General features: G+C 31.6%; 3 protein-coding genes across 3 annotated transcripts; 2 read left to right on the top strand and 1 right to left on the bottom strand.

The window, feature by feature from the left end:
• The first annotated feature begins 2878 nt into the window (after positions 1 to 2878).
• On the top strand, positions 2879 to 4112 carry LOC11417172 (ethylene-responsive transcription factor ERN2-like). Its single transcript, NM_001424634.1, has one exon. The coding sequence runs from the start codon at positions 2957 to 2959 to the stop codon at positions 3896 to 3898; it is 942 nt and encodes a 313-aa protein (NP_001411563.1). The 5' UTR covers positions 2879 to 2956; the 3' UTR covers positions 3899 to 4112.
• LOC11416880 (tubulin alpha-3 chain) lies at positions 4061 to 7739 on the bottom strand. The gene is made up of 5 exons (XM_003618898.4): positions 7589 to 7739; positions 6534 to 6751; positions 5890 to 6089; positions 5051 to 5559; positions 4061 to 4492 (listed from the first exon to the last, which is right to left on the bottom strand). Exons 1-5 carry the CDS (start codon positions 7699 to 7701, stop codon positions 4186 to 4188), a joined length of 1347 nt encoding a protein of 448 aa, XP_003618946.2. The 5' UTR covers positions 7702 to 7739; the 3' UTR covers positions 4061 to 4185.
• Positions 7740 to 8757: 1018 nt separating this feature from the next.
• Positions 8758 to 12782, top strand: LOC11417511 (superoxide dismutase [Cu-Zn] 2). The gene is made up of 7 exons (XM_003618899.4): positions 8758 to 8913; positions 9410 to 9514; positions 9784 to 9879; positions 9986 to 10017; positions 10387 to 10462; positions 12063 to 12116; positions 12552 to 12782. Exons 1-7 carry the CDS (start codon positions 8820 to 8822, stop codon positions 12578 to 12580), a joined length of 486 nt encoding a protein of 161 aa, XP_003618947.1. The 5' UTR covers positions 8758 to 8819; the 3' UTR covers positions 12581 to 12782.
• The last annotated feature ends 4623 nt before the right edge of the window (positions 12783 to 17405 follow it).

Genomic DNA, 17405 nt, shown 5'->3' on the forward strand with positions numbered 1-17405 from the left:
TCTTCTGGATCGTTTTCCCTTATGCGTTTTCCTCTTCTTCAATGTTTCTCTTATTTTCACATTTCTGGGTTTTCCAAATTGTGTTTTTAATTTGTGTGAAAGATTAAAAGGTTAAAGGGTAATTGTGAAAGGAAAATTAAAAAAAATAAAAGAATAATATAAATTGTGTTTTTTTGTTAACAGAAGAGTAACGGAAGACTAAAGTTGAAATTATTTAAAAAGGTAAAGCACTAAAATTGGAAAGAAAAAAAAATATAAAGGACCAAAATGTTACCTAAAATTAAGTTAAGGGACTATTTATGTAATTATGCCTAATTTCTTTTATAAACTTATGTTTATTGAAAATTTGAAATTAAGTTCACATTATTCATGAACCCACTAATGAGTACTTTTCTTTTTTTTAAAGAAAAACAATTATTGTTAAATTCAGCTAAAATTATTACAATTTTTTTTTACAGACAATTGAAAAACTATTTAGTTTAAGAAGCCAATTACAAATTATTGTCAAGTTCAAGGACTCAATTATAAACAATTTTAGTTAAGGGACATTTAAAAATCCTCAAATAGTTTTGGGACTAACAAAATATGCATTATTTTATGAAAATGTAGATTTATATGAAATTGTTTCAAATACATTTTTATTGTTATTTAGGATTTTGTAGTTTAAATATGTTTCCCAGAATCTTCATAAAAAAAATGCAAATTGAGTATCACTAATTGTTGCCCTCAAAATGATGGTATTTTATTATTCTAACCTAATGCTTAATGATTCCAATTTTAAAATGTCAAGCTATGCTTAATCTTGCAATTATTGTTAACATGATTGATTAAGTGCTCTTATAAAAAAAATGACTGGTTAAGTGTTGTGGTCAATACAAATAAATAATAGCTTAAATTGGATAGATTTCCTAAGATAACATTGCCATGTTAAGATAGCCAACTTGCTCAATATAGTAATGATTGTGGCTTTTGCTTCTATCAAGAAATTCAACGACAAAACTTAACCTTAACTATTTATTACTCTCTCTTCTTTCGATTCTTTCATTTATCTTTTCCATATTATTTATTAAGAATAATTTTGTAAAACAATTCATAATATTTTTTTTCCACACAATATTAATTGTATTTCTTAATATGTGTGAAATGCCCAAAACGTCGTACAATTTGGGACAGAGGGAGAAATATTTAAGAGAGTCGTTTTTATTCTTATTGGTTTCTTTTTTTTTTTTAGGGATATTCTTATTAATTTCTTAAAAACTACATTCCTCAAGATTTATCAAGTCCAAAGGGAAAAATGTCTTGCATACCGCCCGGATCGATGAAATCAGGACGATGACAAGTCAAACTAGACTTCAATGTCGCAAATCCAACTCGCGCATAGAATCTTCAAACATCACGATGAAAACCATGCATTCGAATAGCACCCTCAAAAGAATTTCTCATAAGAGGATTTCATTCTCAAGAGCAAGGTAAACATTCATTTTACCTCATTTTCCAACTCAGATCACATATTGAATTGAGCTTTAGAGTGCTTCTAGACAGTCAGTCCAGTCAGTCTATAGGAAATCTCACACCACCGTACTCTACTCTCCGACAAACTCTCTAGATCACTTCGAAACATATTTCATCATACAAATTATTTAAAAAGAAAAATGAAATAAAAGAAAAAATCCTTTTTGTTGTTTTCTTATTGCCTTTCTTAGTCAAATGACAAAGAAGACAATGACAATGTCTTATGTATCATAAACATTGAATTAGTTGAAGATGGTAGGAAAAGAGTAAAAATATGAAGAATAAAGTGATGTTGTCAATGACGTGAAGATACAACAAACCAATCCACACGACATGATAATATGTATAAAAACTATAATATAATGTAATATATTTATTTATGTGGCCATAGAAATATAGGTAAAAAATGACTTGGTCCAACTACGTGCCAGACATTAAAATTTCAAGTCCTAGTATTTGGATGCATCTAGAAATCAATTTTGAGCCTCCATGTGGAGACCATATATTCATGCTATATCACTACAATTTTTCATATGCTTTGACCTAGGAAAAATTATTTAGGGATCATTAGAGGACAAACACTAACTTTTTTTGTTTTATTTTTTATTTCTTCTTCTTCACTCTAGCTTTAAGAACCTTCTTAATTTGATATTGACATATAATGCATTTTTGTTGGCCATTTATATATAGGATTATGGTTAAAAGATGTTTTCTTTTCTAATAAATTTTCATCTTTTTCTTTTTCAATAAAGTTGACCTAATAGAAATGTTAGGTTAAATCAGATTGATCAATTAAAGTTTGCTCCAATATATATTTTGATTATTGTGTCCATATCAAACATAATTGTCTAAAATAAAAAAGATACTTGTAAATTTAATCAAATAATTTTTTTAAATTGTACCTTAAAACAAGGTTTATATATATTTTTAAATTAAGAAATTTATTCAATTCTACATATTTATTTATTTGTGTGGTGGTGATACACAATTATGTTATAAATTAAATGTTAAACTATGACTTGCTTAAAAAAGTATTGAAGGTACAATTAAAATTACATCAAAATGATTCTCTTTTTGGTTCAACATCCAAACTGAAAACTTGACCTTGTCATAGTAATGTCATGCCAACAAATGAGACAGATATATCGGTCATTTTGTACTAAAGTTAGGAGAAATTGAATATGAAAATGTCAAGTTGTCTTCATCATTCATAATTTAACATATTTATTAAAAAAAAATATAAGAAATAATTTAACATATTTATTAAAAAAAAAATTATAAGAAATATGCTTGTATGGTATATTAAATTAATCCCACTTGACACCATTTTTCATTCATATATATCATATATGATTCACAAATTTCTAGCAGCAACATGAAAATTGAGGAATAAACTTTGCACTATAAAAGTTTCTAGATCATACATATTAATTTCTCCTGTTCAATGGAAATTCAATTTGATGAACCAAAGAAGAGTTTGAGACCAAAAAAGGTTAACAAATTCAAAGGGAGAAACAAAAAGAGTGAAACAAGAGACAAGTTTGTTGGGGTGAGACAAAGACCATCAGGTAGATATGTTGCTGAGATAAAGGACACAACACAAAACATAAGAATGTGGCTTGGAACATTTGAAACAGCTGAGGAAGCAGCAAGAGCTTATGATGAAGCCGCGACACTTCTTCGCGGTTCCAAAACTCGTACCAACTTCGTCACACATGTTTCTTATGATTCCCCTCTCGCTTCTCGGATTCGACATCTTCTCAACAACCGAAAAAAAGGTACCAAACAGCAAGACATGAATGGTATAAGTAGCACCACTAGCCATGCTGACACGACTAATGATACTACTAGCGATGGTAGTACTAGTAGCACTACTAACTGTATTGGCACAGCCAGTGGTGCTATTAATAGTACTAGTGCCAGCGGTGTGACTAGCACTAGTACTAATATTAGTACTAGTGCTAGCGGTGTGGCTAGCACTAGTACTGATATTAGTACTAATTCGAGCAATACCAACGTCAACGACAAAAGTGAAAGCTTGCTTTCTAGTTCGACAACGATGCAAAAACCAAATTTATTTGAGGATGCATATAGGCCAGATATGAGCAATTTAACTAATGAATATGAGTCAAGTTCCTATAAGTCCAATGTTTCATGGGATTTTGGACCTATTTTTGATAACTTTCCTTTTGATCAATGGTTGGATATGACAAACAATGATGGATTATTGTGTGATATGGTTGATAAAGGAGTTTCAGAATTTGAAAGGATGAAAGTTGAAAGGCAAATATCAGCTTCACTTTATGCAATTAATGGTGTTCAAGAGTACATGAAAAATGTTCAGGATTGCAATGAAGCTCAATGGAATCTTTCACCTTTGTGCTAATTTTTCTGTTCAAACATGTATGAAGTTTAAATATTTCTTTTTGTATAAATTAGGTATATTCTCGTGCAAAGACTAATATTTCGAGTTAGATACGATCATATAAACGACAAAGTTCTTTTCAATAGTTTTAACGTTGTTGTATTTCAAGATTGTGTGACGTCTAAATACGAGTATGCAAAATTATATTACATGAATTAAACACAATTCTTTCACACATTAATTTGAAAAAATCACAACAAAAAACACATCATACAACATTGAAATATAGATAAATACATTAATCAAATTCAATAATCTTCTACTTCTTCATCTACACCATCTTCACCAACTTCATCATAATCCTTTTCAAGAGCAGCAAGATCTTCTCTAGCTTCTGAAAATTCACCTTCTTCCATTCCTTCACTAACATACCAATGCACAAATGCTCTTTTTGCATACATAAGATCAAATTTGTGATCAATCCTAGAGAATACCTCGGATACAGCTGTGTTGTTGCTTATCATACAAACGGCACGTCTCACCTCGGCTAGATCGCCTCCTGGTACAACTGTTGGTGGTTGGAAGTTTATGCCACACTTGAATCCAGTTGGACACCTAAACAAAAATTTAATTGGTCATCAATATCATGTTTTTTCACATTAATTTTTGTTAAAGATGATTATGAGTTTCTAAAGAGATGTGCTAGCTCCTATGAATTGAATAGGGTCTAGTTTGGTTAAACAACTTAACTAAGCATTTATAACATAGGCGCTTATGAAGCACGGACACAGACACGGATACCAGACATGACACAAACACGTTGACACCGATAAAATTTTGAGAAAATGACATAATTCAATGTAATCACAAGTGTTGTGTCAGTGTCGAACACACGTTCAATCAGCAGTGTCGGTGCAACTGACCATTTATCATATAAAGTGCTTAGTGCTTACGTATAAGTTATTTCTATAACAAAAAATAAAGTTAAAATTGTTTTTATAAGCTGTCTTGGAGAGCTTAAGGAAATAAGATGAAAACAACTTATGGATATGTCGTAAGTTGGTTTCATAGGCTCTTTCAAACAGTCTCACAAGTGCTTATGTCAGTAGATAAATTCATGCAATCCAAATTGTAAACCTCATGATATTATTCAAAGGATGTATAGTTAATTACCAGTCAACAAATTGAACTGTTCTCATTTTCTTGATATGTGAAACAGCAACATTGACATCTTTCGGAACAATATCGCCGCGATACATCAAGCAACATGCCATGTACTTTCCATGTCTTGGATCACACTTAACCATCATACTCGACGGCTCAAACACAGCTCTAGTGATCTCAGGAACCGATAATTGTTCATGATAGACCTTCACTGACGATATAACAGGCGCGTAAGACGAAAGCATGAAATGGATTCGAGGATACGGTACAAGGTTAGTTTGGAATTCGGAAATGTCCACGTTGATTGCACCGTCGAATCTCAATGAAGTTGTTAAAGACGAAATACTTTGCGATATTAAGCGATTTAAGTTATTGTACGTTGGTCTTTCTATGTCTAATGATCTTCTGCAAATGTCATAGATTGCTTCATTGTCCAAAAGAATAACTACATCACTATGCTCAATGTGAGAATGGTTGGAAAGAACAGTGTTGTAAGGTTCAACAACTGCTGTAGACACCTGCATGTTCATGATAACACTATCATTAGGGCATCAATTCCACAAAAATCAAACTGCATAAGTACTTATCATATAAATGTTTATGTATAAGCTATTTTTATAACAATAGGTGAAATAAAGGCAAACTAATTTCATATAAGCTATAAGCTGTCTTTATAAGCTATGCTAGCAAGCTTGTTAAAATAAGTTGAAAACAGTTAATCAACATGAACATGTCATAAGTTGTTTCCATAAGCTCGCCCGAACAATCTGACAAGTACTTATGCTAGTAGAAAATTTCATATAGGCCAATCCAAATATGGCCTTGTTCTAATTTTCCTTAGCCCTAACCTGAGGAGAAGGATAGATGATGAAGCCAAGTTTTGACTTTTTCCCATAATCTACAGATAATCTCTCAAGAAGTAATGATCCTAAACCAGAACCAGTTCCACCGCCAACAGCATTAAAAACCAAAAATCCTTGCAAGCCAGTGCAATTTTCAGCTAATTTTCGGATTCGATCGAGGCATAGTTCTTCAACTTGTTTTCCAACTGCATCATATGTAGACAATCATATAAGCCCCTATGTATAAGCTGTATATAAAAAAAAATATATAACAAAGTCAAACTGTTTTGGTACAAGCTATAAGCTGATTTCATAAGATATCCCGGATAACTTATGGAAGTAAGCTAAAACCATGGACAAAATGTTCTCAAAAGTTCTCATAAACATAATCACAAGTGCCTATGCCAGTAGACAAACCAAATAAATCGATCCAAACATGCCCTATTTGTATGAACCATTGAGAAAGACACAGATACCGGACAAAAGACCATTAGTAATATGAAATAATTGAAAGTAATCACATGTGTTGGTGTCGTTCTGTGTCAATGTTGTACACTAACATATGCCGGACACCAGACACACCTTCGATCAAAAGTGTTGGTGCTAAAATATACCAAATTTATTTCAGCATATGATAAGAGTTGACTGACCTGTGTAATGTCCTCTTGCAAAATTATTAGCAGCATCTTCTTTGCCAGTAATTAACTGTTCTGGATGAAAAAGTTGTCTATAAGGACCAGATCTAATTTCATCAATTACAGTAGGCTCTAGATCAACAAATAGAGCCCTTGGAACATATTGGCCATTTCCAATTTCACTAAAGAATGTGTTAAAAGCATCATCATGTTTTGGCACATTTGATTCATCACTGCAAAAAGATTAAGGGACAAACTATTAGATAGAATTTGTCGGAACCATGCTAATATTGTCGTGAAGTATCGATCAACTTTGTTAATGATTGATCTCTTATGAGAAATATAGTTGGTCGCATTTAGCGAAATCTCTCTTTCAACCACATTTTTTCCATCCAGAAGACTCAAACCTTATATCTTACTTACGGAATTCGAGGTCAATTCTATTCAGACTTGTCCAATGAAGGACTGCATTAAATGGAGAAATAAAGCACAATTGAAAGTAGATTAAATAAAGCTTTCTTATTATATGGTACTAGGATGATACAATGAAAGTTCTTGTAATACCCCAAAATATTACCGCGTGCAACTGCGGAAACTAATGATGATACAGTGAAAAGTTCGTGCAAACAAGATTTAACATGATCGACGTTGATTGAATAGAACATCGAACAAAAATTTGGAATGCAAAAATAAAAGCACACACCAAACAAGAGTTCGCTCGCTCTCACATTCTCCTTCGATCAATTCTTTATAAATCCCATATACACAATCTTTTATCTATCTATGAAATGTTATAATTTGTATCAATGATTGTAAATTGTTTGGTTAAATTCGTCGGAAAATCCTAGGTACAATAATATTTCACCTAGACCATGAAAAAATTAAAATTTATATACATTATTATTTAACCAAATTTCTTGAAGAAAAACTCAAGGTTGCACAATTCACATAACCTAAGATTGCAATCAATTGCACATGGAATTAATGTACGTATTAAATTCTTGAAACATAATAACAAAATAATGTATTGAAAATAGAAAGAAAGAAAGAAAAAAAATTAGGATATAAACCTGGGCATGGTTCCATCAGGTTGAATGCCATGTTCAAGACAATATAGCTCCCAACATGAATTACCAACCTGAATTCCAGCTTGTCCAATATGAATGCTTATTATCTCTCTCATTTTCTTTGTATTAATTTTATTTATTATGCATAACAATGGAAAACAATGATCATAAAAAATAATCACAAGGAGGAGGAAAATTATGAAAAATAGAGAAAACCAAGAAGAAACAAGAATATTTTTATGTTTATTTCTTTTCCTCTCTTAATTAAGGTTGCAATTAACAGAAAACTTGATTATGAGAGTGCATGATGTTCAAATGCCAAAAGTATTATTATGTTTTAATCCGTTGATTAAATACTTAAATTAATGAATGGTATTGGATTAGTATTAATCTAATGCCTATCATTTTGAAACAACTGTTTGGTTAGTTTGTAAAGAATGAAAGGAAAATAAATGTAAATGGACATTTATTAGTTGTATATAATACACATTAAGGATTTTATATTGTGGATAAAAGCACGTCCTTATTCAGATTGGACCTCATCTTTAAATTTAGTTTTGTTCACTTGAGCTCGATCATTTTGTTTTCTCTCTTCTTAGTATAGTGGAGATAAGTGAACAATTAAAATTAGACATTTTTCTAAAAAAAATTAAAAATAGACTTTAAAATGTACCCAAGTAATAGAGTAGACATCGAAAGTGTGTGTCACAAAAAAATACATTGAGGGTTTGTTTGCCAAACACAAGTTAGCTTCTCTAATAGTTTTTAGCTTATCAAATCATATGTCTAAAAAGGACTCATTTGTTAACTAACATTTTTTCATGAACTTTTTTTTTTTTTTAATTAATAGCTTATCAATTCAAGTAGCCTATAACTTATCATTTTTCTCTAAATTTTACTCTTTTATCTTAATTGAAAAAATCAATATTAATTAAACATATAGTATTTTCTATGTCATTATAAGTTAATTCAACTAATAACTTTAACCAACACTATTCAAATTATTAACTTATCACTTTTATTCTTATATTTGGATTGGTAATTGAAAAACAAAAATCACTTGTGTTTATCTGCAACATAAATAATATAATGTTTTTTTTTGAAAGATCAATAATATAATGTTGGAATATACAAAACTTGAAAGAAAAATAATAATAATTATAAAATAGATCACTTTGTCTTTTTTAATTTATCCAATTGTTTTTGTTTTCCAACAGAACATAGAGTGTATGAGATGGAAGGTGGAAAGGGAACAGTGAAAGGCGTGGCTCTCATCATCGGAGATAACAACGTTAGAGGTTCTCTTCACTTTCTTCAACACCCCAATGGTTCTCTCTCTCTCTTTCTTATATTGTTTTTTTTTTGTTGCCTGTTATGAAACATGAAATATTGTTAATCTGTTATTCATGTTAGTTTCAAATATTTATTATGTTATGTTTCATTATAATTTGTAGGTAATTATTATTATGTATTGTATTAGAATTAGTTCATCCTTACAAAACCGTAAGTGAAATAGGGTCTCGCTCTTTATAAACTCTTGTCTGACAATATTTATATTCAATGTGGGACTTTGGTTTTTTAAGTACACCCCCTTACATCAAGCACTGTCAAATAGATAAACTGTGAATTGGTTTTTTATATCGGCACAATTCATTCTTACCAAACCGGCTTGTAATTGGGTCTCCCTCTTTGGTAACTCTTTTCGGATGTTATCTCAATGTGGGACTTTACGAAACCAGTTTGTGTTAACTCTTTTCAGGTTTTATTTCTCTTTGGTGTGAGACTTGAGTTTTTCAAATAGTAATTATGATTGTGATTGTGCAGGGAATTATACACATGTAACTGGAAAGATAACAGGGTTGTCTCCAGGTCTTCATGGATTTCATATTCATGCTCTTGGTGACACCACCAATGGCTGCAACTCCACTGGTTGGTTTCCACTTTTCTCATTATTCAATATATTAACAATAATGTATCACCAACGTTTCGGATTGAATTTGTACTGACACGACACTGCCACATGTGCTTTACCTTCGATCACTTCTATTTTTTCAAACCGGATATATATATCAAGCTCGTGTGGTCAGAAGTCAGAACCAAATGTTTGAAGAAAAAAACATTGATTATTTCATTAAAAATAAGATAATCAAACATGCAAGTGTTTCGATTCAATTTTGGCTTTGACTTCTTTACCTCAGGTCCTCACTTCAATCCACTCAAGAAGGATCACGGAGCTCCTACCGATGATGAGCGACATGCCGGTGATTTGGGTAACATTGTTGCAGGCCCTGATGGTATTACATTCTTTCTTCTTCGTCTTTTTTATATATTTATTTTGAGATTTTAACAATGTATAAGTTGTCCCCTGGGAAATCTCCTTGAGAGTTTTCTGTTTTGCAGGAGTTGCTGAGATTTCTATCAGAGATGGAAAGGTAAAGAACTGAACTTCGTTGAGTTTCATTATCTCTTTGCTTTTAGAACCATGTCACTTGATCCGCTTATTGTTAATTAAAGTGGCACTAATGTCAATTTTACAATTGATATTTTTATTTAATAACTCTGAATGAAGTTTAATTGGATCTCGAGGCACTGTACTTACCAAGTGTTGTAAATTAAAAGACTATATAACATAACGAAATTTGAACAATCGCTATTATTCTTTGATATGCTATTCAGTACGAAGTGTTGTTAAATAGTGGCACTATAGCACTGTCGTGTAGTAGAATTTGAACAATCCACTATTTTCTGCAATTCACAATTGAAAACCCTGTAATTACTCCTTTCTCACTTCAAATATGTAGATTCCACTAAGTGGAGTTCATTCCATACTCGGAAGGGCTGTCGTTGTTCATGCCGATCCTGATGATCTTGGAAGAGGTAAAATTTAATTTTTGAACCAAGAATCAATGAACTTGTTTGATTAGGCTTCCTCTTTTTTCCACTTTGAAACGTAGATTCTGTTTTCCTCTATTCTTATAGTTTTTATACAGTAACTCATTGGAGTAGTTTTTCTATGATAAAGCTATACTCAATTGAATTTGAGTACATTATTTCTTGATATTAAAAGCTTAAAGTGCAAATTACTTGTATGTTCCAAGTTGATAAATTTGGTCCATGAAAAATACACCTTTATATTTTCTACCACATAGCTCGGCTTCGTATATTTCCTCCTCGTGCCAAATGCTTAGTTTTTAGTATGAACCGTTCCCAAGGTGTAGTTCTAATTATTGAGCTACGGCACTCGAAGGAGATTGAAAAGGATGTCCAGGGTTCAAACTCTGACTACTAGCATAACATATCAACAACTGACATTTTCCTATAAAGAATATTGTCATTTAGGAAGAGAAAAGGTGTTTTTTGAGTAACTTTTGACTCCTCTAATAAGATTAGTTCACTGATCTAATGACTATCGGTGTTATACTTAAAATGATTCAACTCTTTCGGCCCTTGATATCTTGTGTAGTTCCCCGGCCGGTTAACTCCACGAATTGAAAACCATATATGTGCATGATGTGTTATGTAAACCTCAAACATGAGTTGATTTGTATTCTACAAACCTCGTGCTTTTGTTTGTTGATCGTTTCTGCATCAACACAATATTCATGACAAGTAAATAGGCTACTTAATCTCTAGAATTATCCTTTATTCAGTTTAATCTTTGAATTTATTTATGTATGAGATAATCCTTGAATAACTTCCAAATACATATCAAGTTAGTCCTTGATAAAGACTGAATTGAGATACAAAAAAGGACCAACCTGATACAAGTTTTCTCAATCCAAGTCCCAACTTGTTAGGTAAGTTTTAGCGACTTAACTGAAAATGGAGAGTAATTCCAATGGCTGAGTTTTGTTTGTGCTAAGAGACTAGAGAATAGAAATATGCTTTTCTTCTAAGCTTCTTTGGAATTTTGAACTGTTCATTACTTCCCATTAACATGTTATTTGTATAGCACCGACACTTTACATTGAAGATGTATCCGGTGTCGGACACCAACACATGTGATTATATTCAATTATTCTATTTTCTCAGGTATTACCGGTGTTAACGTGTCAATGTCATGTCCGATGTTCATGTTTGTGTCGGTTCTTCATATCATGTTTAGCCTTCATTTATAATTTAATACCGGTTAGGACAGACGGAGAATCTAGTTAATCAACTAGAATGTATTCATTTACTAATTAGACCAAGTTAGAGAAGCTATGTAGTTAGAAGGGCATCAATAGAAAAAATAAAAATGAAAGGAATTATTCTGTTAATTTAAGAAGTTTGTATAAAAGGAGAAATCCTTTGGGAAGGTGGAATTATTAGAGGAAATGCCTCTCCTATTCTCAGTCATTCAATAAAAAAAATATTTTTTGTTCGTTTGTTTCTATCAATTTACTACTTCGTCTCTTTGGATTCATAACAACAATCTTCAATGCTATCTTTTTGTATCTTATACCAATTTTGAGCTATTTTTTTAATACTGGAACAGGTGGACATGAGCTGAGCAAAACTACTGGAAATGCAGGTGCAAGAGTAGCATGCGGTAATACTTCCATTATTCATATTATTTATGGATAGAAATTTCCATCAATAAATCATAATGTACTCTAGGAGTCAAGTCCATTGCATACATGATTAGTTTGTAGCTTTAGTATCTCTATTGTATGAATCATTTTCTTGTCAAAATATTAGATTGGTATATGATCATAGAAACACAGTTCGAGTTTATGTCAGGATGAAAGATCCTCCTTGACTCATACCATACAATATTTCAAACAATTCAATAAGTAAATGAAGTAGGTTAACTTGGACCCTATGCAGCCTCTCCAGCCAAATTTCTCTATAGCTGGTGCAGCCGCTGTAGACCGTTAGCTTAAGACAGAAATGTTCGATATAGAGGACCCAAGTTATAGTTTAATATGACCTTATGGTTCTTTCTTTATATGTTGAAGTCTAACAATTGCTGATTGCTGAACAGGTATCATTGGACTCCAGTCATCTGTTTAGGATAGTTGGACTACAATGTATGTTGATTTCTCTACATCTATAGCAATTATAATGACTAGTCAAAAAGTTCTACATTATCAAGTTGTTCTATGCGTAATGGTTTCGACCAAGGCGACCTTAGTTTGCCTTCCCTTGAGTAGTTTCAACATTTGATCTTATACAATTTTCAGGTCATTTATAAATAGTTTCTTTATTGTCGAAAGAATACAAACTAATAATATGTAGGCTTAATTGCACTTTTCCCCCTATCTTTTGCTAATTGTGCGATTTTGCACCCCTCTTTTTTTATGAGCGATTTTACACCCCATCTTTTGTCAGTTGTGTTTTGTTCAAAATCATCATTAAAAGAGGGCAAAAGATAGAGTGCAAAATCGCTCAAAAAAAAGATGAGGGGGTGCAAAATCGCACAATTAGCAAAAAGATAGGGGGCAAAAGTGCAATTGAACACAAAGATGGGGTGCAAAATCGCTCAAAAAAAGAGGGGGTTTAAACCGCACAATTAGCAAAAAATAGGGGGGGGGGGGGGGGGGGGGGGGGGGGGGAGTGCAATTAAGCCTAATATGTATTGTATTCAAAGCATAAATTTGGGTCATAATTAAATATTGGCCGACAAGTGAGATTTGAGAAACTACAAACATTCAAAAGAAATTTTTTCTTGAACACTTGAATCACAACATAGTATTAGGTATTACATCAGACCCAATCCGTGCGTCGCATGAGTATACGTCTAGTCATAAAAATATTAATGTTGTTCATATTGAACTTATAGTCGGTGAGAAACATAAACAACATTTAAAATTTAAAAGTAGATATAAATTATTACACATTTCTAAAAACTTGTCTGTAAAGCACATTTGATGTAACGGTATCATCTCCACCATCTTCTTTGTTTATAATATCTTCAAACCTTTTCTTAAGGTCACTCTTGAAATTGCAACATATAATTGACCATATGAGAATATTGGTGTTGGAAGATATACTCTGACATGTTTAAGTGATTGTCCTTGACTTTTAGGTAAAGTATAGTTTGGACCACCAAATAGATTGCTCCAACTTACACCACCTCAAAATAAGTCATTGATATATTATTAATTTATTCTAACGGACCGGATCTTATGATGAAAAAGTTGTTACAAGGTGTTATTTTAGTGGTGTAAACTAAATGGCACCTGACTTTTATTAATGGTCATTGCAACCTTGATTCCCATTGACTTCCTTGACATCTCAGTTTCGTCTCCCTCTCTTCCACTTATCACTTTATCATGGTTTAGTTTCTCTCTCTCATTTATTTTTCTTCCTTTTTTTTGCCTCTTTTTCATCTTTCTTTCTCCATTCCATTTCTTGATCATTTGTTTTTCTCTCACTCTTCATCCATTATTTTCCATTTCTACACATTTTCAAATATTTGTTCTTCGAGAGTTAGGATTTGAGGATAAATTTTTTTATTTCATTGGATTGTTTCTCATCCATCTTTATCTTCAAATTTCAGTTTCTATTTGCAACTTAGAGGCACATTATGATCTATAAAATATTTTGTTGGTGGGATAATTTGATATATGCATAAATGGGATAGTCGAGCTCATTGTACGTTAATATTATATGCCCTTGGTAAAATTAAGTCATTTTTGATAGAAAAAAAATATCTACTAAAATTCTTGTGCATTGAAATTAGAAGAGTAAATGAGTTGAATATTATGTGATAATCGAATTGTTATGTGGTAACCGGAAAAAAAAAAAATAACAAGGAACTGTTATGTGGTTATTGAAAGAAAAAATAATAATGAAAAGGAACTCCGATAAAAAAAGGAATTGAAATGGTGTTGGTGACTTTAAAAAAAATGATTTTTTCATGTGCTACTTGATTCAATTCCTTGCGGACCTATTTTTTCATAAAAATTAACTAGGTCCGCCAAAAAGGGATTAGGGATTGCAAGATTGAAAGAAATAGGACTCAATATTTGTGTTGAATAGATAACATTGAAGCAATCACATGTCATTAAAAACACTAGTGTCTTGGTGGTAACAGTTGTGAATTGGAAGCATAAGGTACCTGGTTTGATCATGTAACGCCTTGGATTTTGGCCCAAGACATTACTTGATAATAATAATCATTCTTTATAAAATTAAGTTTTTTATCCTTCAAAAATAGAATTTCCTATCTCACTAATTTACTAAATATTTGTTAATTAACTTGTGTTAAGTAAAAATAACATTCATTTCTACATTCATAAAATAGCGTGAATAAAATTCTCAAATTTATTTTTATTAAAGTCTCAACGAAATTTTATTTATTTCTATCAGAAGATAAACCATCTCTCCGTTTAAAAACAACATAAGAAGTTAAGAATTCAAAATGAGATAAGTAGTACTACAGACTTTATAACAAGAGTTCTTTTATTTGTAAAACCCTATTTCTGCCCCCGCACGTGCTTCAACTTGTCAAACATCATCAACCTTGGAATTCTTTTTTGGTACCTAAAATGTTGGTGTATGGGATCAGCTTCCTTCAACCACAAACCATTCAAATAAAACCAAACATATGGTATAGTATTATAAAATAAATCATACAACACATAAAGGTATAGTATTATAAAATAAATCATACAACACATAAACGGTCAAAAAGAAAGAAGTACTTAAAAATTGTTTTCTTTTATATAAAGGTTTTAATGCAATGTCATGCATGCTCCTGAGAACTAATTGACCCGGATATAGTTAGCCCGCCACTAAGGCACCACACATAATACTAAACCCGCCACATAGGCACCACACAGAAATGTAATGCCATGATGATCAAAATGAAATAAAATCCCGCAACATAGGCACCACACAGAATATTTATAATTAACACATCATCATGTACGTAGCCAAAATCATAATTTTTGAATAGAAATCATTTGTCCATTATTTCAGACATTAACAATTTCACCTTATTAGTAAAGGTCCAAAAATTAAAACATGAATGATGTGTGATTCGTATAATCATTTTTTTTAATAGAACCACGTTTCATTTTTTTTTTTGTTCATCTAATATTTCTTTCTCAAACATCAAAGAAACATATAAAACATAATAACAAACAAAATCATCATCACATATCACATATTCATGCAGAAATACGTAAAATATAATAAGTATATCACTTTATAAAAGATTAAATATTATCTTATAATATAGTGTTTTAATTTCATTTCTCTTTAACAACGAATATGAAACATACTTTTTAAATCATAATACCTAACCATTAGTTTTGGTTATGACAAGTATGGGGAAGTGCCCTTACCTTGGACGCCTTCCTTCCTAGCCAAACTCTAGAACAAGGTACTCGCAAGGGAAAAGTAACGGATCTTCAAGAAATATATTTCTAGACTTAGAAGATGAAGTTCAGTAGCATGGGGTTGTGGATGGCTCGAGGGAGAAAAAGGATGAAATGTTTTACATTAGCGACTTAATTTATAGGGAGTTATTCAAACTTTTCGATGACAACTAGGTTGTAACTATACATGGTAATAACCACGTTTTTCTTTTGTCTAAGTCAACAATTGATTTTGATAAATCCAAGTCAAAAGTAAAAACTATTTGATGTATTTATTTTGGGTGAGAAATTTAAGCACCGACCAACCTTATTACCTGAAGTAACATCTTTCATGCATTATCGCATGAAGCACATGGCATAGTGTTTTGAAACTCTATCACCGCCCACTATATTCCTATTAAGCATGTGTCTTTTTGAAGTTCTTGCACAACCGTCCTAAGGTTGGTAGAGTTTCAAAACACTATGCCATGTGCTTCATCTGATAATGCATGGAAGGTTTTACTTCAGGTAATAAGGTTGGTCGGTGCTTAAATTTCTCACCCAAAATAAATACATCAAATAGTTTTTACTTTTGACTTTGATTTATCAAAATCAATTGCTGACTTAGACAAAAGAAAAACGTGGTTATTACCATGTAGAGTTAAAACCTAGTTGTCATCAAAATGTTTGAATAACTCCCTATAAATTAAGTCGCTAATGTAAAGCATTTCATCATTTTTCTCCCTCGAGCCATCCACAACCCCTTGCTACTGAACTTCATCTTCTAAGTCTAGAAATATATTTCTTGAAGATCTGTTACTTTTCCCTTGCGAGTACCTTGTTCTAGAGTTTGGCTAGGAAGGAAAGCGTCCAAGGTAAGGGCACTTTCCCATACTTGTCATAGCTACAACTAATGGTTAGGAATTATGATTTAAAAAGTATGATTCATATTCGTTGTTAAAGAGAAATGAAATTAAAACACAATCTTATAAGATAATATTTAATCTTTTATAAAGTGATATTCTTATTATATTTTACTTATTTCTGCATGAGTATGTGATATGTGATGATGGTTTTGATTGTTATTATGTTTTATACGTTTCTTTGATGTTTGAGAAAGAAATATTGGATGAACAAAAAAAAATGAAATGTGGTTAATGATTATACGAATCACACATCATTCCTGTTTTAAATTTTGGACCTTTACTAATAAGGTGAAATTGTTAATGTCTGAAATAATGGACAAATGACTTATATTCAAATATTATGATTTTGGCTACATACATGTGTTAATTATAAATATTCTATGCGGTGCCTATGTGGCGGAATTTTATTTCATTTTGATCATCATGGCATGTGTATTTATGTGTGGTGCCTATGTGGCGGGTTTAATATTCTGTGTGACGCCTTAGTGGCGGGCTGACTATATCCGGATCATTTAGTTCTCAGGAGCATGCATGACATTCCATTAAAACCTTTATATAAAAAATACAATTTTTGAGTATTTTTTTCTTTTTGACCGTTTATGTTGG

Source organism: Medicago truncatula, chromosome 6 (genome assembly GCF_003473485.1).
Source record: "Medicago truncatula cultivar Jemalong A17 chromosome 6, MtrunA17r5.0-ANR, whole genome shotgun sequence".
Taxonomy (NCBI): domain Eukaryota; kingdom Viridiplantae; phylum Streptophyta; class Magnoliopsida; order Fabales; family Fabaceae; genus Medicago; species Medicago truncatula.

Coding starts and splice junctions, on each gene's coding strand:
- LOC11417511 (XM_003618899.4), top strand. CDS start 8,820: ATGGAAGGTGGAAAGGGAACAGTGAAAGGCGTGGCTCTCATCATCGGA. Junction 8,914..9,409: donor CTTTCTTCAACACCCCAATG/GTTCTCTCTCTC, acceptor GTGATTGTGCAG/GGAATTATACACATGTAACT. Junction 9,515..9,783: donor CAATGGCTGCAACTCCACTG/GTTGGTTTCCAC, acceptor TCTTTACCTCAG/GTCCTCACTTCAATCCACTC.
- LOC11416880 (XM_003618898.4), bottom strand. CDS start 7,701: ATGAGAGAGATAATAAGCATTCATATTGGACAAGCTGGAATTCAGGTT. Junction 6,752..7,588: donor CCTGATGGAACCATGCCCAG/GTTTATATCCTA, acceptor ATCTTTTTGCAG/TGATGAATCAAATGTGCCAA. Junction 5,560..5,889: donor TCATCTATCCTTCTCCTCAG/GTTAGGGCTAAG, acceptor ATGAACATGCAG/GTGTCTACAGCAGTTGTTGA.
- LOC11417172 (NM_001424634.1), top strand. CDS start 2,957: ATGGAAATTCAATTTGATGAACCAAAGAAGAGTTTGAGACCAAAAAAG.